Source organism: Labeo rohita, chromosome 17, assembly GCF_022985175.1.
Source record: "Labeo rohita strain BAU-BD-2019 chromosome 17, IGBB_LRoh.1.0, whole genome shotgun sequence".
Lineage (NCBI taxonomy): Eukaryota > Metazoa > Chordata > Actinopteri > Cypriniformes > Cyprinidae > Labeo > Labeo rohita.
In genome coordinates, this window is record NC_066885.1 from 20,152,654 (window position 1) to 20,175,605 (window position 22,952).

General features: G+C 35.0%; 1 protein-coding gene across 2 annotated transcripts in view; it reads right to left on the reverse strand.

Annotated features, from left to right (window-relative positions):
• The window catches only part of sh3yl1 (SH3 and SYLF domain containing 1), a 37,316-nt gene extending 16,490 nt beyond the window's left edge, over positions 1-20,826 (reverse strand). Inside the window, exons 1-6 of one of the 2 annotated variants that reach the window (XM_051134168.1) lie at positions 20,530-20,826; positions 11,750-11,860; positions 9,032-9,145; positions 7,461-7,525; positions 3,654-3,766; positions 1-47 (exon numbers count right to left, since the gene is read on the reverse strand). The exon at positions 1-47 is cut by the window's left edge and continues 82 nt beyond it. In XM_051134168.1, the coding sequence (XP_050990125.1) occupies positions 1-47; positions 3,654-3,766; positions 7,461-7,525; positions 9,032-9,145; positions 11,750-11,860; position 20,530 (451 nt within the window). In that variant the 5' untranslated portion in view covers positions 20,531-20,826. Of the gene's footprint in view, positions 48-3,653; positions 3,767-7,460; positions 7,526-9,031; positions 9,146-10,584; positions 11,095-11,749; positions 11,861-20,529 lie in introns of those variants that run through there. The other variant, XM_051134169.1, reaches the window with a different exon arrangement.
• Between the last annotated feature and the right edge of the window lie 2,126 nt (positions 20,827-22,952).

The window sequence follows — 22,952 nt, forward strand, 5'->3', positions numbered from 1 at the left end:
AGTAGACAGCAGCCGTACTGCGAAACGCCACATCTGCCTCCACATTCCTGTGAAAGATGCTTAGTCAGATTTGTTTGTATAAAAAAAATAAACACAACACAGTCAAAGCTCATAGTGGGATAAAAGAAATGGAACAGCTTATGTTTAATAAAACACAGCAAAAACAACATCGTTAAGTTTGAAAATACAATTTAAAATAATAGCTTTTAGGGATGCAACAATACAGTTAGTCCACGGTTCAGTACGTACAACGTTTTTTAAGCACGGTTTTCGGTTCGGTTCTGATATCTTGCCACTTCAGTGCTTTTTGTTTTTGTTTTTCCAACAAATTAACAAAATACTCTCCTAAACCTCTGTACACTGGAAAAAGCGTGGTTTAGAATATGTCTGCTTAATTTTTCTTTTAGAAGAGATATTATTTTTTCGATTTTTACCATATACTGTAAAAAAAAATATGGACGTAGTGTCTGTGATGTCACCCGTAGGTTTCTGAAGAGCATTTTTGAAGCTCTTAGTGGGTGGGAGTCGGCCCATCGCCATCTTGGAATCGCGTGACTGCACGTCACTCCCGGATAATCGAAAATGGGCAAAGAGGCGGGTCGTGGGTGGAGCTGGTTGCTGAAACTACGCCCACCTGGCGCAATGGTGGTGACAGCAGCGGCAATCCACCTGTCACTCAAGTGGCCACGCCCAAGGAACATCCAAGATGTTCATGTCTTTCTGTCTTCAGTCGTAAAGAAACTAAGGTTTTGAGGAAAACATTTCATTATTTTTCTTCATATAATGGACTTCAACTGTGCCCCTGATTTTGAACTTCCAAAATGTAGTTTAAATGCGGCTTCAAAAGGCTCTAAACGTTCCCAGAACGATCGGTCGTGTTATTTTGGAAAAATAAAAATTAATCTAAATAAAAACGGATCTTTGATGTGACTCGGGAAGAACGAGTCGTCTCTGGGAGTGATGCGCAACATCCTATTAGGTTCTGTACTGGAATTAGTTCACCTGTTTCGAGTCTTCGGGTTTTTCGAGTCGTTCGTTCATCTTATGGTGCTGTCACATGACGAACGAACAACTCAAACTCGAAAACTTGTCAGATAAGAGGTGAGGTGAGCTAATCATAGACTAAAGACCCAGGTAAACAATGAATTAATCTTTCCTGTTTCTTATAGCATTATAGTTTTGTCTTGTTTGTAGTGTGATCAACGTTTGTGTAAGCAGTAGATGTGTTAGGGAAGTAACACGTAACATTTTAATTCTATTTTGCTAAAATGAACGAAACGACTCGAAAAAAAGATTCGTTCATTTTGCTGAACGCGACTCAAAGGTCCGAGTCGGTAAAATGATCCGAACTTCCCATCACTACTACGAATCACATCTAAGTTCATCGTCTGTGTACTCCGGCTCAAAAAGGTAGAGAATGGCGAAAAGCTCCATCTTATTTTCTCCTACAACTTCAGAATCCTCGGCTGGGATCGTTTAGTGCCCTTTGAAGCTGCATTTAAACTACATTTTGGAAGTTCAAAATCAGGGGCACCAATCAAGTCCATTATATAAAGAAAAATCCTGAAATGTTTTCCTCAAAAACCATAATTTCTTTACAAATGAACACAGAAAGACATGAACATCTTGGATGACAAGGGGGTAAGTAAATTATTTGTAAATTGTTGTTCTGGAAGTGGACTTCTCCTTTAACTCCCTTTTGGAGCCAGTCTCTAGCGGCCAGTCGATGAATTGCAGTTTAAGTCACTTGCGTGTTGGTTTCAATGAAGAGAGCGGAAGGTTGCCGCTTGATTTTTATGCAAAATAGAATGGGTTTCATTCCAGAGGGGACACCAGAGGGCGCCCTCGTGCAGAAAATCCACATGTGTCAAAAAAGTATCACTAATGACATTCCGTTCCAGCTTCTCTAATATGGATAAAGGAATCGCTGTTGCTGTAACTGAATAAAAACAAGATATAACGTTAAACGTTTTGAATGATGAAATTTAAGGACAATAAACACTTTGCAATAATATATGATTTATCGGTGTTCTTCAAGCCATCTCGTGTATTGCTATTCCACATACTTAGAATATGAGTATAGAATTTATTGTCTACCTCATTCTGTGATAAGAATCCACATCAGATCACACAAGGAAGTTATTTCAAACACTCAACCGATGTTGTGAATTAAAAACAAGTTATGTTTTTTATAACTTTTATTTTTAAAACTCTTTTGTTGGACAACAGGTTTAGAAAGGCTTATCATTGCATGTCATTAGAATGGACGATGCTCTGTGTGTGTTGCTTTTTCAAATATATGTGGGAAAGCGTTTCCTCATTTCAGCATGTGAAACCGCGGGCACACATACAGCAAATTCCGAGAGAAATAAAACAAGGAAGTTACTTAAATACAAAACCAAAAAACCACAAATCACAAGCGCGTATTGAACCGTGGATGTCCTACCGAACGGTTTCGATATTATATTGAGAATTGTGACATCCTTAATAGCTTTCTACTTTAATATATTTTAAAATAAAATGTATTTCTGTGATGGCAAAGCTGTATTTTCAGCCAAAAACAGTGTTTTATTCCAAAAATAACTAATTTCAACAGAGCATATACACCCTGCAGTCATTGCTGCCAAACCAAATCCAAACCCGACCTAATCCAAGTCAACAAATCAAACATATCCACATTAAGTGGAATCTTAAGTCCTAGTTTTCAAAGCTACTGTAGTGCAGCAGGCAAGATCCATAAACAACAATTAAAGCAGTGAGAATAAAAAAGGACTTTCCACACAAGCACAAACACAGCAGAAGCCGTCAATAAAGAGTAAAATCACTGATTCACTGTAGAACAATGCAGCTGTCATTTAAACTAGCACTTCTGAATGGCTTTTAATGTACAGTATGGACACCTGTCATTATCTATAATTCTCACTGTATTTTCCGCACAGGCTCATGCTTGTCAAATTATGAATGACTGTGTTGTAGGTGAAAGCTGGAGCTGGCAGCTCAAAAGTGTATACATTTTTTGTATAAACATGTCATCAGAGAAAAGAGTCCCTGGTTAATGTGATCAAAATATAGATGGTTTTTATATTCTGTTGATATTATATAACTTTCAGCAAGAGGAAGAGATTTTTCTTAATTGCTATTTGTAAATGCACCAAAACAACAGTTTAAAAATATTAGACGGCTAATTTATACTTTCAAATAAATGCTGTCAAAGCCCTCCATCACCTATGTAAACACTTTAAAAACTTTCACCAAACAAATGGGCTTTAACAGTCAATTTACAAATGAATGTAATAATGAAACTCACAAGAGTTCAAGGACTGCACAATTCTTTTCTCCTTCCTATCTGCCAACACTTGCATTAACATTAAAAAAAAAAAAAAAATCATAATATCTATTGCCAAACATAAATCAAACCTTTCACCCGTAAGCCATAGCCTTTTATTTTAATCAAAAGTCAGCCAAGTGACGCAGATGCATCCAGATGAAAAAATAAAACACTTTAGTAATAAAAGTGTCATTTCTAATTACAACAATAATACTTAACAGTGGACATTCGCTCACAGCACCCAAGTTTTCAAACCTTCACATTCGCTCTCTTCTGCCCCCTGGCAAGAGAATTTGGTACTACATTGTAAAATCAACTCGCATACCTGCCAAGAGGCCCGACAGCCACAGTGAAGTTTCCTCCAAGAGTAAGATTGCCCCCTTTACTAAAAGCATCCACAGCTCTCCTCTGATTCAGGATGATGACAAAATCTGATGCCTGGAGATGAAAAAAGAGAACATATGTCTTGGTTTATGTGAAGCCTTAAAACGACAGTTTACCCAAAAAAGAATTATTATTATATATATATATATACATATTTTTTTTTACATTAGATTGAAAGTGAATAGTGACAAGGGGCTGTCACTTTAAAGCAAGTATTAAATTAAATTAAATTAAATTAATTATTTTGTATTTTTTATCTTAGATTTTTTAATGTGTTATTTAAAAAAAAAAAAAAAAGTAAAATTATATTAAAAAAATATCTCTTTAATTTTCACAGGAAGCCTTAAATTAAATTTTTATACAAAACTCTTATTCGCACTCACATAAAGCAAACTTTTCTTTTCGTTTTATTAATTCATCACCAGAGGACAAAGACACAAACATTTCGGCTCGCAGGCCTTCTTCAGTGTGTTAAAAAAAAAGTGATTCAATGGATTGACGCACCTGAACGAAAAATTGCATTACGGAAGAGCGCGGTGCAAACAACTTGTGTAGCCTTAAATTAAATAAAATACTTACTTTAGTTTTTCGCCCTACTCAAACTTTCTAAACCATACACAGATGAAGAATTAACCACTCAAGGCTTTTCCAACACGATTACGTAATGCGTTAAGTCATAGACGTACATGGCAGAGCTAGTGCAAGATGAGCATTTGTGGTTAAAAAATTTAGAATTTTTATTTATTTTAGAAAATGACAGATTGTTTCGCTAGATAAGACCCTTATTCTTCAGCTGGGATTGTGTAGAGCCCTTTGAAACTGCAACTTGGACCTTCAACGCATTGGCTCCCTTAGAAGTCCACAATATGAAGAAAAATCCTGGAATGTTTTCCTCAAGAAACTCTGGAAGTGAACTAATCCTTTAAGACTAAAATTTCTGACTGCTGCTCCTCCTAAAGCTTTAATGTTATAAGAACCAAACTCAAAATACCAAGGGTCTATAAAAAATATGACGAAAACAATAACTATTTCATTTTTTTTGTGGCAGGGCTAGCTCTAGAACACCATACAGATGCAATGTGATCCGGCTCTTTTGACTCAAGCTGCCCATTTTGGCTTTTTCAAGCCAACATCAAAGTTTGTTGACTGTCATTATAATCAATTAACAAGATTTAATAGAAATTAATAGTTAGTTCCAAAGATGTGCGTCAGTATAAACGATACAGCAGAATCTCTACTGGTCAACATATTTCCACCACTGCAACAGGGCTCAACAGAGCGACCACTTCAGTCGGATTGCGACTGAAACTACTGCGTGCGACTATTAAAAATATTTAGGAGCACCAGTGCGACTGACCCGATCAATATATTTGTGTTTGCGCTGAGGAGAGCTTCAAAGGTTTCTATGTATTTTTGCAATGCTGAGTAATGTATCACAGACATATCTCACAAATCCTTTCATAAACAAAGTGTAGAGAGAGTGTAAATAAGAGATTCATTGTGTAGTGTAGAGAGCTTTGCTGATTATAATGGAACTTTGTGAGATCGCGATGAACTAAGATGAGTGACAGCTTTTAGTGATTTTTAAGGGAGTTTGTAAATGAGATATTGATTTAATACAACAGTTAAATAAACAAGAAGTTAATATTAAGTGACTTAAATTGTCTGACTATAACACTATTGCCTGATTTTGCTCTAGTTCATCATCAAAAAAAAAAAAGTCTAAAACAGGTCACGTCAGAGCCGCTGCACATCTCCATTCAAACACAGCAGCGTTTCATTTATGAATGAACCTGCATTTTTAACCAAATCTAGTGAGTCAATAATTCAATTTCCCATTCATAAAGAGAGTAACTTTCTTTAGTCCTGAATGAATCAGCCATTCGAACAAATCAAATGAACGATTCAGTAGTTAAATTAGTGACTTGCTGCCACCTACTGCCATTTTTAGTTTCTTTTTTAAAGTATCTTTTCAGTTATTTAAATCATTTAATATTTATGTATTTAAATTTTTATATTCTAAACATTCATCTCAACATGAATTTATGAATTTGATTGCACTCATGCAACCTCTGAGCCTCATTAAACATAAAAATACACCTACAAGCCACTTTTGGGTTCTTATGTGCCACCTCTGTAGTACAAATTAATTTTGTTAATACTGATTTCATTTGATTGGTAACTTATTCTTATTCTGTTGTTAAAATGTTAAAATGTTTCACCAGATACTCAGAACTGCCTATTCTAGTCTCACAACTAACAACTAACATCACTCTTTTCATGATTTCATGTCTATTTACAAAATCAGATCAGGTTTTTTTTAAGCACCAGACTATGTGATGTTAGTTAGTAATCAAGTCTGTCCTTCATGCTATATCCATCTCGCTATACATCACTCTGACAAGCACCCCGCCAACTATTGTGCATCTGTCACCAGCAAAACATTAAAAAGTACAGCTCTATATTCAGTGATAGTTTTTCTGCTTTTTAAATGCTGAAAGATTTGGACCAGTTTCAGACATGCTCTGGGTTTTAATGCCTAAAGATAAAATCGATACTTCCTCTACTCCCTTGCTACTTATCTGGTGTGTTGCTACTTTCTGAGAGACAGAGACCGCAGCGCTAACCACTGCGCCCGAAGGCTACTCAAGAAATTAATCAAGACTGTCAAGATGCACAGGCGCTCGGTACACAAATGACTCATCCGAGCTGCAACCCAAGGTTGGAAAACAAAGAGCAACTTCTGCCTGATGCTGACAAATGACCTCACTGGACACGAGCACAGTGATTTCTTGTGCCAGAGATAGGAGGATCCACTTTATGCTTTGAAAAATGATGAAGCCAGCACTTGAGATACAAATAGCTCCCGACAAAAAGCTGACCTCTGATTTCGGAAAAAGGTTGTAATGAGTAATTCATTATTGTCATGCTTTTACAGAACACCCTGTATGATTCATAGGAAATCTACTATTAATATAACTTAGCAGTAACTTAAAAATCAAAAAGTAAATGTATAATTATAATGGGGAACACCTGTTTATTAGTAAATGATAAACAAGACCCTCATTTCAGGTAATTTAGTTTTATTTTGGTTTTCTTCATAGTTAGATCTATGACATTATTCATAATTCAAAAATCTAATTGATTGACAGCTCTAATAACACATATGTTTTATTAAGGAGATGATGGATTTAAAAAGAACTACAAAACAAGAAAGCCAAGTCAGACAGGGCAAATATTTCAATGTCGTGACTCAGACAATCCCGACAGAAAGAAAACATATTTTTTGCATGACATTGCATGTGAAGTAATTTACAAATTATATCTTATTGAAGCACCTATATGTTTGCATACAGAGCGTTATCCATAGGCACGAAGTATAGTGTATGTACGTTCATGTGATACATGAATAAACATGTTGTGCAACTGTTCTTGAATTCTGATTCAGCATAAAATATGTGAGACTGGAACAGAAAGAAAGAATATCTACTACCTTACCTAGGGTTAAACCTATAAAACTTGTCAACACTTCATTTTAGATGCCATAAGATGATCATTCATTATCTTTTGATATTTTAGAAAAAAAAAAAAAAAAAAAAAAAAACTATCAAAGCACTATCAAACAAGAAGCCAAGTAAAATGTTGGCATTAGCTCCTCATAGTTAACCCAATATTTACCTGGTACAGAATTAATTTATCTTTAATTTTGACAAATTGGTTGCTTTTTAGAACTGAAAAAACATCTTACCTCCAGACCGATTTCAAATCCTCCACCAAGTCCAGCAATGCCAATGGCTGAAGGAGCAGACCATCCTTCAGCACAGAAAACAGAGAACAAATACACAATTTAATGTTAAACAGAAAAAAAAAAAAAACACTATAAATTTGAAAAACTTTAGTTTGGGATGTCCTACTGTAAAGTTTGTTTAAAGATGTTTAAAGGTGCTGTATATAATATTGACAGCCAGTGGTTGAAATGGGTACTGCAGTCCAAATTCAAAATATTGGAGAGCATTGTTTCTCCAGCCCCTCTCAGACTTGATGCTCACAGGGGTTGCCAGATACAACAGGGAACTAGCGCAACTGACAATGTTAGCCAATGAGTCTTACAGCGTACGCTGATTTATCCATGTTTAGTATTTCTTTGGTCATTGAGCTTTATTGGTACGATCTCTGAGCCAATTCATTTGCTGGCTTCAATGGATACAATATGCAGTGTTTTTGAGCAACTGGCAACCCGGGGTGATGAAATCATATTGGGTAATTTGGCCGGAATCAAGCTGGGTAAAGCAAAAACAGACATTCCGACATGGAACAAACACTTCAGAACAGAATAACTAGCCGTAGAATTGTTTTTGGAGAAACAAATATGGGAACTTAGCATGTTTCATAAATATCTGGAAATATCCAGCTTTTTCTTCCAGTAAGACTGGGTGCGGCCATTAGTACATTTTATGGGTCTGGCCTCCGGTCTCATCCGCGTCCAGCTATTTTAAGCTGTACAAAACAGCTAATTTTGCTGCTTGATACTGGAAACTGGTGTGTCTTACCATATTATTTTAATGTATTATCTTTATTTTTAGCACACTGGTTTGTAGTGCAAACAGTTTTACCGTTTACTGCAGATTATTGTTCTTCTCATTATTTTCCTATAGCGGCTAATGAAGCAGAATAAGGTTAAAGAATAAGTTGGATATTTTATGCTTTAGCACAGTAAAAAAAAAAAAAGACATACAGCACCTTTAAGTAGAACAAACAATCCTGATACCAACCTGTTAATGTAATGTACCTCTTAAAACTTCTTTTTGAGATTAAAATATAATGTCCATAACATAAGCCCATTTGTACATTATTATAACTGTTACAGAAGTTTAAATCAAATATTAACATTAAGTGAATACAAATATTAATCCTATATCAAAATCATGTTTACTCTACTTTTTTTAAAAACTCCTCTATTTTTTTTTCAGTTTGTATTTGCTCTGCTTAATGTACAAATTCAATGAGTAAAAACAAGGAAACACTAACATGCATAGTCAATGAAGCTCTAAATGACCTTAAGGAGTGTTTTGTTTATTCAGTTTAGAATGTTGCTAAGGCAGCTGCCAGACATCAATTACTCCAAACCCATGAAACCTCCCTAATTGCTCAAATTGGTCTATTTTGTTCTAATAGTTTTGGTTTAGACAAAGAAAAATTAGGATTGAACTTTTCAACATATACAGGATATAAATCACAATTTTGTATATAATCTTCTGCCCTCACCAAGCAAAATATACATGTAAGTATATGCTACACTGAGAATAAGGACACACTTACTTCCATCAGCAAGTCTTGCGATCACTATCCCACTGCCGCCCCTCGCAGTGATCATGAAACCCGCTTTGAAGACTGACAGGATGGCCAGTCCCTGAGCCTTGGCAATGACATGTGCTGGTGTCAAATGGTGGAAAAGATACAGGTAAACGAATATGAGATATTACAAATGGACTTGTGCAGGCACAACTGTTCTGCATCTAAATACAAGGACTGAAATATGAAAAAAAAAATCTGCAAATGCAAGATGAAACAGGTAGGCAAAGTTGATTGGTGCATTGTGTTTTTGCACAGGTCGCACAGATATGGTGAAGTCACTGAGTGAGTTGCATTCATGTCACTTTCTGAAGACATGCATGAACAGATACTTGGCAACGGACTTGCAGAAAGACTGCCAGTCGTGTACACAGATGACATCAGTCAACAGAAATGCTAACTTTGAGCAGTTAATAACACTTACGTGTCTGGCATGGGTGCTATTACTGCATCAGGATTAGTCTATGGTTTAAAAGCATGAGGAACTGCGGCCCCAACAAGTATTTTGACACACAAATAAATATATATGAATGTCAATGCATAGAGATATCAGTGCATAGAGATATCAATGTAGTGGCATGTAACGCTCTCTTAAAAGATTTCACAAAAATTAAGTTTAAACTTAAAACAACAGATACACATTTAAAATTAAGAGAATGTCTATCCACCTTTTTCTTTAACGCTTATAGGTGAGACATCTGGTTCATTAGCTGCATAACATGCAGTAAATGTAAAACTGTTTGCACTACAAACCAGTGTGCTCATAATTAAGATAATACATTAAAATAACATGGTAAGACTTGCCAATTTGCAATATCAAGCAGCAAAACGAGCTGTTTTGTACAGCTAAAAATAGCCGGACGTGGATGAGAAGCAAGACCCATAAAATTTACAAATGGTCGCGTCCGCTCTTATGGGAAGAAAAAGGTGGATAGTTAATGTGAGTTTTTGTAAAAATAGCTCCGTTAGTTCTGTGGTCTTGAATCATTTGTGTACAGATGCCACTTGGTTTGATATTTTTGTGTTTAACGCATTGACAGTAAGTGTTACTTACTGTAAGGGTCCAAATATTTTGTGGGTCCACTGTATTGTGTAAACAAGACAAAATATTACTCCTACTATATTGAGAAACTCATTTATTATACTTAGGGCTGTCAAATGCTTAAAAAATTACATTAACTACAAAAAGATTTTAAAAAAATCTTTAAATGCCCATTTTTAAGTTGATATGATTCTTTAGGGTCTTACTGAAAAGTCTATAAAATGCTTTGATTGAAATTTCTCAATGGTAGTGTAAATAACACCTTTTTTACCATGCCAAAATCAGCTCTGCAAAAATCATCCTAGTCTGGTCAAGGTTGCTTTAAATGTTAATAAGCTCTGCTCAGCCCGCCCCTCTCTTTTCTTTGTGGAGTGACGAGCCTGTTTACTTTAGCTGGGTTTAGCCGCTAAACTTACTAACTAGCACATTATTAGGAAAGGCGATTGCAAAGATTCATTAAAAAAACCCTTATACTCACTTCTGCTGTAAGTGAAGCTGTATCATGAATGATTTGCGTGAACATAGACGGATATATGTAGATCGGGGGGAGCATTCCCTTCACAAACAAACGTAATCCACCGCATCTTCAGCAGCTCAGATGTTGGGAGTAAACGACGACCACTTTGTCCATTATTACATCCAACAACACAACACCTCAATCGCTCAATTGGAGATATTCTTGTCTAACTGACATCCCTGCTCCGGCATCGAAACAATGTAGGCCGGACTGTTACAGCTGATCTGAGGTAAGATGCTAATGTCAATCAACTATCATGGGAGCGGAGTGACGTCATACCAACAGGCATCTGAGAATGGCTCGATTTGAAAAAGGGGATATTATTTTTACAGATTAATTAAAAACCACTGCATGGATTTTTATCATTATAGGGTAGATTTGTACATACACTGCCAACACACATTAATGTTCAAACAACATGTAAAAGTGAACTTTGTATCCGATGACCCCTTTAAGTGAAAATAGGGCTGTCAAACGATTAATCGTGATTAACTGCAAACAAAATAAAAGTTTGAGTTTTCCTAATAAATGTGTGTGTACTTTGTGTAATCATTATGTATATATAAATACAAACAAATGAATGTATATAATTAAGACAAATATGTTATTTATGTACAAAATATTATTTATATATAATATAAATGATATAAAAAGTATAATAAATACATATACTTGTAAATTTTTCTTAAATATATACACGAATGTGTTTGTATTTATATATATGTAATAATTACACACAGTACACATACATTTATTAGGCAAACTCAAACTTTTATTTTGTATGCGATTAATCGTTGGACAGCCCTAAGTGAAAATAACCAATTTAGTGAGGCATTACATTAATTCTGCTGCTGTCTGAATTGTTCTGATAGAAAAATTATTTAAATTTAATATGGGTCAGAAAAATGTGGTAGTTTTAAATTTCCTTAAGAGAAACAACCAAAGTGACTCTTTCAAGAATCTCACAGTGCTTTTACACATGGTTTTCCAAGAACAAATACGGTTAAAATACGGTAGTTATCCCAATTTTGTCTGACTTTTAGAGAGAGGAATCAATTGAACACAATTAATTCTAAAAAACAAATGTTTTTTTTTCTTGCTTTACAAGAGCAGAGACTACAGTTACCTGGAATAAGTTTGTCAGGCCCCGTTCGGTTGGATATTTCCGTGAACTCTCTGAGGATCTTGGCCGCCTTCTTTGCCTCAGACTTCAGGTTAGCAGGAATAGGGTTATTCACTGTAAAACAAACGTCAGAAGAAACAGAATTTACTCTTGTTCTGCGTCATTCCAATAATCTGAAACATCAAAAGACTATCAGACCAAATTTGTCTGACGATTTGCGTCTTCCTGAATGCTTTAAATTCTACTATGTTCAAACAATTCTCTTGTGGCATCTATGTTACTATGAGTCTCCAATACATTTCAAATGTCAAAATGATTTAAAGACTATAGGCTATATTTAACCTCTTGTTGTTCAAGATGACAGAACAGATATGAAACCACCACAATGGCCTGCTCCTCTAATATTAATCCCATCCATTTTAATATGACAAACTGTTAAGTATTCAGCAGCAACACATCAAATGTCGGCATAACCAAATAGGTTATTTTTCTCATCTCATTGATAATTGCACTAATTACATTAACCATACAGTCAGTGATTAGAGTGCTAATATTCATGCTGATGGGTTTGGGTCAAAAATGTGTATCCCACGAGTCACTGTCTGAGTCAGTTTTGCCTCTACTCCTGTTACACAATGCCCTTCCCATAACATCATATTCAAGCCCATCTACAAGCCATGATGACACTGATGCTGGTAGAATTACCAATTACAACATACAGAAAGAGCCAAAGACAGATAATACTGTCCCAAAAATGAATAAATAAACTAAAAAACGTTTGTTTTTTTGACTAAATGGCAAGTAAAAATGTATATATTTTCTTTACACCTTGAAAACATCTTAATCATTACTGTCAGAAAAAGTATTTATTGCAAATATAACTAATTATTAATTATTCAAACATTAATATAAACATGTTTGTTGATATTTTCAAGATTTCTTTTTTTACTTTATACAAAAAAAGTAATAAGCATGTCCATCTAAAAAGGAAAGTAATTCAAGTCACTGCATGTATGACATTTTTAAAGCATTTTAGATTAAATGATTAGATCTGTATACAAACAGAGTATCATGTCTCTTCATCGATGTATACTACAAAAGCATTCCTTTTAAATAGCACCACACCCTCATTTTGTGACAGACAGATCGCATTCTGCAAACTGATTTTTTTAAGGATGAATCACTGGATATATTGGGGTGATCAAGCACCCTTCTGCTACAAATGAAAGTTGCTTTTGGCAGGTGCAGCCTTTCTGTGGTTTACTCAGGGAGGTGTTTGCAAAGCGTCACTTTCAGGCGCACGCAGTCTTTCCAGTTGGAGAATTCTTTCAATACCAGTCACATCAACATGATTATTCTCCTGTGCACCTGCTTCAATAATTTAATACAGTAATACAAGAGCTACCAATTAGGCCACTGCGTCCAGCTAACACTTTTCAAGACATTTATGTGGAGACTTTGACTTTTGACAACTCAATGATTAACCCTCTAGGGTCTGAGGGGGTTTTGGGGCCCTGGAGAAATTTTGACATGCCCTGACATTTGTGCTTTCTTCAATTTCTTATAAACATACTAATGGATAAAGTCTATATTCAGCACAAACTGGGCAACAATACTATGTAATCAGCATGCATGTGCAAATTTGTATTTTGGAGAAAAAAAAAATTCATTTGTGGTATTTCTTTAAAGTTTTGGGTCAAATATGAAGTAAACCAATTGTTGCAATTAAATTTTAAAGGGGTCCTATTATGCTCTTTTACAAAGTCTTGATTTTGTTTTGGGAGTGTACTAGAACATGCTTTCATGCTTGGTGGTTCGAAAAACACATTTTTTAACATAATTTACATTATTACAATACATTTCTCCCAGCCTGGCACATAAGGCTTGATTAGTTCCGGGTTTAATGAAGGCCCGCCTTCCGAAAAACTAAATGTGCTGTGGGTTAGCTGTCCAACTATTTCAGTCCTGCCACGCTCCTTGTCAAAGTAGCAAGTTTCGTGTACAACTGTTAGCGCAAGATTAAAGTGATTGTTACGTTTTAAATATGGATATTTTCCTTTTAAAAACACATTTTAAAAAACACTCACATTATAAGTGAAGCTATCTACACTGTATGATGAATAAATCTCTTACCACACATCTGTGGCGTGTTACGGCTCCGATGCGGCAACCGGAGTAGATCGCAGCTTTGGCATGTGTCGACCCCCTGTACTGCACACGTCTGCGGCGCGTTACTGCTCTGAAGCGGCCACTCTAGTCAATGCTTGTGTTTATACCCGCCACGCTGCGGCTCGTTGAAGTCGTTGTCTGTGCTGAATCACTAAATTTAGGCCAATCCCCGACCTCGTCCCTACACATCCCACAACAATTCGAATTTCCGTAGGTGGGATTTAATTTTATGATATTCCAATAGATCGCGTTGTGACATCATTGCATGCACAAAACAAACGCTGTAGTCCAAAGGAGCTGTTTGTTGTAGTTCTTGAAAAGGGATTTTTTAAAAACAAAATATCTCCTTTTGGAGTGGACATTGGGCATAAAAAAGATCTACAAAGTTACAAATCTCAAAGATACAAACCTCACACTGACTAAAATTATCCCAGCATTTTCAGAATGACTGTAGATACAAAGTTAGTAAAAAAGTACCCGACTGACAAGGGCTGTTGCAATATAGCCACCTTGAAATAGTAAAAATGTTATCTACAAAAGAATTACTCTATGTTACTTCAGAAATAACTAAACCTCTTCCAATACATACAGTACTTCTCTTACATAAGGGTCACTACTAGTACACAAATGCTGGGTACACAAATGTCACGATTTGATTCGATTTCTATTCACAAGCTTGCGATTCAATATCGATTATTTTGGATATATATCAGGTACAGTATAGCTTCTCAAGGAAAAACTTTGCAGTTACATAATTATATTTCTACTCCAATTTGTTTTTTGAAATATAAACACTTAAATGGTGGCTGTCAAAAAAAACTTGACAGAATTATTCGAAAAAATATTGAAGAACAGTAAAAATTCGAATGAATATGTTATACGGTGTGTATATTTAGTGAAACGTTTTTCTAGCTGACTAACAAGTTTACGGTCACCAAACATTTTTTCCTGAGGTAAATGTGATGTTACGTGAAATTGTTTACAAGCTGTTATACTGAGGTTGCAACACTGATTGGGTGATTAAATGAGACAAGATATGGATTTTGGTAAGTTGTGAACATTTGGATGTTTATTCATGTTTATTTCAAGCTGAAACTGGTATTAAAGAGAAGGAGATCATCAGTTCATATGTGCTTCGTGCTGCCACTTCTCTTGAACTGAGGCGCTCAGCTAATTGTAATTCCACATTAAACAGCACCAAAACGGTATTTATTGTTTGAATATTGTAATAAAATGAACAGAATTTGAAATCTGAGACTTTGTTTCATACCACAAGTTACAAAGCACAAAGCTTATTACGATTTATTGGATGGGAGCAGCACTACAATGTTCCGTTGTCCATTAACTAAAAACATGCTAGACTAATCGATTCTTGGGATTTAAGAACCTATATCGTTTTTAATCGCAACATTTTTACCAGGCCTAATCACTAATTTCTTAAAATAAAGACTCTATGGATCCAAGATTAAATGCTCAATGGATGTTAATGGTTCAATTCCACAAAAAGTTCATTATATTGGAAAAAGGTTTATGAAATGTTTTTCAAAATGTTCTTTTTAAGAAATATTCACTGAAAGGTTCTTTGGGGAACCACAAATGGTTCTTCCATGTCATCACTGTAAAACCCCCACTTGGAACCTTTATTCTTAAGAGTGTAGGGTTCAAAAAGGGCCAAAAATCCATAAATATGGCTCATTCATATTCCTAGCACAAACCAAAGTTTAATATAAGGCTACCGTTTGTTCACGTTCCTAACCCTAAGTTTGAGCAATAGTAATACTGATTCTTGGCTTCGCAAAAAAACTACCCCAAGATCAGGACATCACATGAAAAAGCAGATGACTAACAAAGAACTCATTCACAGTTGCTTCAGATTATTTCCAAAGTAAAAAAAGGAGGACCAAGGTCATGTTCTGTTTTTGTACCGCTTCAAGTGCCTGTAGGTTTGTAAACCATTATTTATTTAAAGCAACATATAAACACTGCTCTAGCTTGAAAAGACCTGCACACAATGGGGCACGAGTTCCTTGAAAGCGAATTGGAGTACTGAACTTTGAAAGAACTGTATGACCAGCCTAGAACTTGCATCAAACCTTCTCAGTTTACACAAAGTGCAGTTAGGTAATAATAATCTCTCATTCACATATACAATGTAGCAGTAAATGCCAGGCTGCGGCTGGTAACACCTCGATGATTCTCTTTCACTCCCGTGTTTTCTAGTATTAAACCGCGGTGTGCTCTGAATTCTTCTCCCATTTGTCAAATAGCTCTTGATGTAACAAGTTAGAACAATTACTCTCCCAAACCGCCGTCAACGTACATAAAACTTAACATGCTTTCAAACTGGGAGATACCTAAAGACTTCTACGTAAGCAACTTGTGTCAAATAGCATCTCATCTATCAGATATTCTGCCAAATCACTGCATGAAAGAATGTCTGTCTGAGTCATCAGGCTAACCTGATCTCATGACGTGTTTTTAAAGGTGATTAGTACGTACTGAAGAACGTAATGATGCTTTAAGGCAACAGGTGTACTACAAACAAACCAAAACAAACACAATATCAGCAGTAAAGTTGTATTAGTGATCTCATCTGACAGGCCATACAGTATGCTGTATTGCTTACAAATTCACAATAATAGATTTTATTAGAAGATTTTCATATGAAACATCTGGAGTTACCAACGATATGCAAGATAAAGACATGGATTTTATTATCATGTCACGCAAGTTCATTTGTTTGGCTGAATTAAAGTCAGTTTTCATCAAAAATGTCTAAATTTGTCTTACAAGATAAACAAAGGTCTTACAGGTTTGGAACGACATGAGGGTGAAGAATTAATGACAGAATTTTCATTTCTGTGTAAATGATCCCTTTGAAGGGTCAGCAACTTATCCTTTTTGTCTGAGCCTTTCAACTAACCATATAATCAGAAGATTAAAATAACCATAAACATATAATCAGCACAAAACCAGCAGATGCCAACAGGAACAGATTGCATGCCCTCATTCTCAAAAATAATGAGCAAAAATACATGATATAAAAGAAAATATAACCCAAATACATTCAATACGGTTTCATTTTGAGTAAGCATAAACATGGTTTGTGGCCAACACACAAACACACTGTGCTTAATTACTGGCTGCCAAGGACATGAACATTTGCAAACCAAACATAACTTTGCATATTGGTGGGCCTATGCAGGTCATTGCAATACAAGTAAAAAAGATTTTTAACTTTAGCTGGTACAATAAACACTTTTGGTATTGTGCTCAATCAACGCATGATGCGCAATGTTACATTTTTCTCCTGAAGCAGAATCGTTAATAAAGAGCAACTGAAGCACTATTTCCACCCTAATGTCAGCTGCCACTGAATAATGTGAGCCTTGGGTCTTTTTCTGATTTATGTCTAGTACAAGAATCCACTCTTTTTGTTGTAGTTGAGAATCCCCTCTTTTTATTCTAGCCGATGGCTTTAATACACGTGTCTTCGATAGGAAAAAATAGACTGTACCATTAAAAAGTGGATTCAAACAGGAAAAGTCACAAAGCAAAAACACTGAACTTCGTGAACTGTGAACATCTGGATGGGGAGGTTGATGCAGCTCTCTTGTACATGATGGACATTTTCTTAAAGGTTGAGCACAATGATGCATACTGTACACTTTGCATTGTATAATTTGGCTGAGTAATCGCCCCTCAGATCTGACAACGAACGGTAGCAACAAAGCTTTTTTGGGGCATCTTACTAATTCTTATTACTGTCCCCTGATAATAATGGATGATATTGTTTTCTACCCATTTCCTCAAACCTGAGCTGCCATACAGAGCGGGTGGACTAATAAATGCAGCTGTCATATCAAACATAACAATGAGAATACAATTTTTGTGATTACTACTGTACAGATAATTACCGCTTACGCAGATAATTAGTCAATACCTGATTAACATAGCAAAATAAAGCATGTAAAATGCAAATACCTGGGACAGTGCAATTATGTCTTAATTTGTAGTTGGAAAAGATAATGAACAATTACGGATGCAGCATTGATCCAGAGAGAGAGCACGCAAACATCTTTTTGTCATTGACATTTACAGTGGAGGCTGCTTTAACACTTCACACAAACAAATTAAGCAGCAACGCTTGAGATTCTTCATTCAGTGCTTTTTTACAACGACTGACATCTGTGTTTTTTAGTTAAAGGGATCAAGGGTCAAAACAAATGGAAATAGTGTGATCTAAAATGATATGTCAGTAAATAAAGTCCAAAAATGGCATAATGGACGCATTGAACTGCTTCCAACAAATCCTTTAAAGGAGAAGGTCACTTCCAGAATAAAAATTTAGCAAGACGTTCATGCCTTTTTTTCTTCAGTCATAAAGAAATTATGTTTCACAAGGAAAACGTTATCATACATTATCTCCATATAGTGGGCTTCAATGGTGCCCATGAGTTTGAACATTCAAAATGCAGTTTAAATGCAGCTTCAAAGGGCTCTAAACAATCCCAGCTGGGTAATGAGGGTCTTACCTAGCAAAACGATCCAAGAAGGTCAAACACCTTTTACAAAAAAGGTAAAACAACACTTTAGGACAATTTTGAAGTTGGTGGAGAAAATGAGATGGGACTTTTTCGACATACCCTAATTGTATTGACCCAGATTACACAGAGTACGCATGTGCGTCACAGAGCTAGACAACATGAGCATTTGAGGTTGAAAAGAATATACATTTTTATTTATTTTTTTCGAAAATGGCCGATCGTTTCACTAAATAAGACCATTATTCCTTGGCTGGGATCGTTTAGAGTCCTCTGAAGCTGCATTTAAACTACATTTTGGAAGTTCAAACTCACAGGCACCATTGAAGTCTACTACATAGTAAAAATTCCTGAAATGTTTTCCTCAAAAAACAATTTCTTTCTTCTAGGGTTGGGTATCGAGAACCGGTTCCAAATTTCCAAGAACCGGGTATTCAATAAGACACGTGTATTTCGGTTCCGCTTAACAATTCTTGCGCTAGCATTTTAATGCGATTTTAAAGTCCCGGTCCCGGTCCCGGTGTGGGTCTCTTTTGTACTAATAATCCTATTGCTATATTTTGCATGCTAATGACAGAAATCATTCCTTTTGATGTGATTGGTTACTGAAGTTTGTGACGTGGCAAAAAGAAAAAGGCTGTTTCAAACCGCTTTTCTGGAAACTAAAGTTTTAAGGAGAAAATACTCAGCAATGGTGCTGATTAATGGACTGGCACATGATGTCTAAACGCATATTAAAAACACCACATAGACAAATAAACAACATAAAAATCTGATTTTTACTACAGGGGGACTTTAATGCATGAACAAAAACATCATTCACTGATCTTAACTGTATATCTTTCATACCTTTAGTGAGCTAATCTATATCTTATTTATTAAAAGAAAACTATGCAGTGTTTTTAAACTTCTGATTTAAATTTCTGTACCTGTAATTTGTTCAATTGTATTTATTTATGCTCTTGCTCATTTATTTGCTTGTTCCTATTTTATTACTGACTGTTTACTTGCTTTAACAGTTTAAGGCTTGAAATTGATATTAGTCGTTTATTAGTTGTTTTTGCTGTGGTATTTTTTTTTTGGTTAAAACCATAGGCAAAAGTTCCTCTTAGGCCTAAGCTTTGTAAAAATACAGAATAAAATTGTTTGACCTAATTTTATTGACTTTTTAATGTTATCGGAATCGAATATGAATCGGAATCGATAAAATTCAAACGATACCCAATCCTATTTATGACTGAAGAAAGAAAGGCTTGGATGACACACTTGGGTGAGTACACTAGCTGTCAGTTTTTGTTATGAAAGTGAATTTTCCTCATCTTAAATGAACCCTTAGCGATAATTCGTTTATAATTATAGCTTTAAACGCATTTGACGAATCCTCCCGCACATTAACAGAGTTGCTGGAATGTCGAAGGGACACTCCAAATAATGACAAGTTGTCTGTTTCAAGGTGGAGATATTTTAAGCATATCTATTTTCCCACAGCGATTAAATTAATCGCTTTTGTCAATCAAGACCGCAGAAAGTCTGTATTATCACGTGTGGCAGCAGTGACGTGAAATAAAGTGCACGTCATAATTTAAGCTGGTATTTACGTCATCTATTCTGAGTCACGTTATTGAAAAATAATTACAAAAAATCCTCGTCATAAAGAAAGTTTATTTTTAGTGTATTAAGAAATGTGTCAAGTGTCATAACCTACCATCTGTAACTATTAAATCATACATACAGGCTACAACAGTTATGTCGGCTTTTTGAAGTAAACATATTGATTGAGTTTTGCTGTCATGGAACACGTCATAGATTTAGATTGACTGTGATTGATTTTTTTTTTTCATCCAAACTATTTAGCAGTGATCTCACACTTTAAAAAGTAGTAAACCCAAGGCTGGTCCGGGCTTGTTTAAACATAATACAAATGCCACTTCACTAAATAAGTAGAAACAAAGTCGCCTCACAGTGCGTGTGAACGTTTCAGTCCAGCACTGCACAGAGACAGAAATGAACCGATTCGATTACACGTTTACCAATTCATCACAGGGAAAGATGAAAACCTTCTCTACTTACTTTTATCTAAAACGGACTTTATTCGCCAGGAGCGGAGACTTCTCGAAGTTTCAAGCAGACTTTTAAGCAGTCTCACCTGGTGCAGGTAAGAGAAGTTCAACGCGAAAGTGTACACTTCCGATACACCTGCCAAACCTGTTTACTTAAGTCTTAAAGGACCCGGAAAAAATAAAAGCAGATATTAAAGTATCTCAATTAGTTCGGCAAATAATATTTTTCAGGGAATGCCTGAACAAAGTAGCATGTCACAATTACAGACCATTATTCTAAGCTACAAAAGGAAAGTTACAGTCAGCATTTTTTTATTCAGGCAACAATAGGACACAGCAAGGAAAATTAGGACCCCTCGCGCGCTCTCGTTTACACAGAAGCACGACTGGTGAGTTGAACTGTCACAGGTAGCGCGCCTGAAACCAAACAGACACGCAGATGTGATGAGTGATGTTTCTCATTTACTGCAGTTTTTAAATAGACAGTATGCTTATATAAAATTGTATTTTTAGGAGCAGTCAATGTGTAACAGAAACATTCCCTCTGATAAAAAGCTGTTATTTTTAGCAAAGGTAAGAGTTTGTCTTCCTAGAAAAGTTTAAAAATGTTTATGTGACTTATAGAGATTTATATGTTTAACAAAAAACCTGCCAGCAAGTTTTACATTTGTGACCCTGGACCACAAAACCAGTCTTAAGTTGCTGGGGTTTATTTGTAGCAATAGCCAAAAATACATTGTATGGGTCAAAATGATTCTTTTATGCCAAAAATCATTAGGAAATTAAGTAAACATCATGATCCATGAAGATATTTTGTAAATTTCCTACTGTAAATATATCAAAACTTAATTTTTGATTAGTAATATGCATTGCAAAGAACTTAATTAGGACAACTTTAAAGGCGATTTTCTCAATATTTAGATTTTTTTTTGGACCATCAGATTCCATATACTGAAAATAGTTGTATCTCGGCCAAATATTGTTCTATCCTAACAAACCATACATCGATGGTAAGCTTATTTATTCAGCTTTCAGATGATGTATAAAGCTCAGTTTTAAAAAATGACACTTATGACTGGTTTTGTGGTCCACGGTCACATTTTGGTAATTTATCTTAGTCTCATGGTTCCAGATTATCTTCAGTGTGATTTTCCTCCTTATAAGGAATCATCTGCTGTGAGCTCAATGTAAATGCGTGGTAAATCTGGACTAAAGGTTTCTAGAAACGTGTCTCATTTTACACTATTGTTGTTACAATCTATAAACAGAGCTCTTAAAGCCTGTTTTACATCGGCACATTCCTATTGTGCCAAAAAGCGTAGCCTATTGTTTGGGTCATGTTGTCCTAAAGAACTTACCTCTGAAATTCTCAAATTAGAAACTTGGGTTGATAGGTCATTCCTGCTCTTTGTTTTCTTTCACAATATGTTTTCACACATTAGGTTTGTTTGTTATTTGTAAGTGATTTTTTTAAATATACAGTGCACAAGGTAATTTGTTAACATTAATTTTGAACCCATAATTACTTATTACTCTAATTACTTATTCTCTGTTAATAGTAAAAAATTGTATGCATATTATATTATATTTATTATTAGGTTATTAGGTTTTCATTATAAAAATACAGCATATCAATAGAAGATTTTTATCTAGGTGATTAGGAACGTTCTTTTAAAATAATCAAACATACACTACCAGTCAAAAGTTTTTGAACAGTAAGATTTTAAATATTTTTTGAAGAAGTCTCTTCTGCTCACCAGGCCTGCATTTATTTGATCCAAACTACAGTAAAAAATATTTTTACTATTTAAAAAAACTGTTTTCTATTTGAATATAATTTAAAATGTAATTTATTCCTGTGATTTCAAAGCTGAATTTTTAGCATCTCCAGCCACATGATCCTTCAGAAATCATTCTAATATTCTGATTTGCTGCTCAAAAAAACCCCCCAAAAAACATTTGTTATTATTATTATGTTGAAAACAGCTGGGCAGATTTTTTTCAGGTTTCCTTGATGACTAGAAAGTTCAGAATAACAGCATTTATCTGAAATAGAAATCTTTTGTAACATTATTAATGTCTTTATCATCACTTTTTGATCAATTTAAAGCAACCTTGCTAAATGAAAGTATTAAAAGGTATAGCGTATAATGTTACAAAATCTTTTTATTTCAGATAAATGCTGATCTTTGGATCTTTCTATTCATCAAAGGGTCCTGAAGAAAATTACTCAATTTATTTTTTAATATAGACAGTAATAGTAATAAAAATGTTTCATGAAATGAGCATATTAGAATGATTTCTGAAGGATCCTGTGACACTTAAGACTGGAGTAATGATGCTGAAAATTTAGATTTGTTCACAGGAATAAATTACATTTTAAAATATATTCAAATAGAAAGCAGTTATTTTAAATAGTAAAATTATTTCACA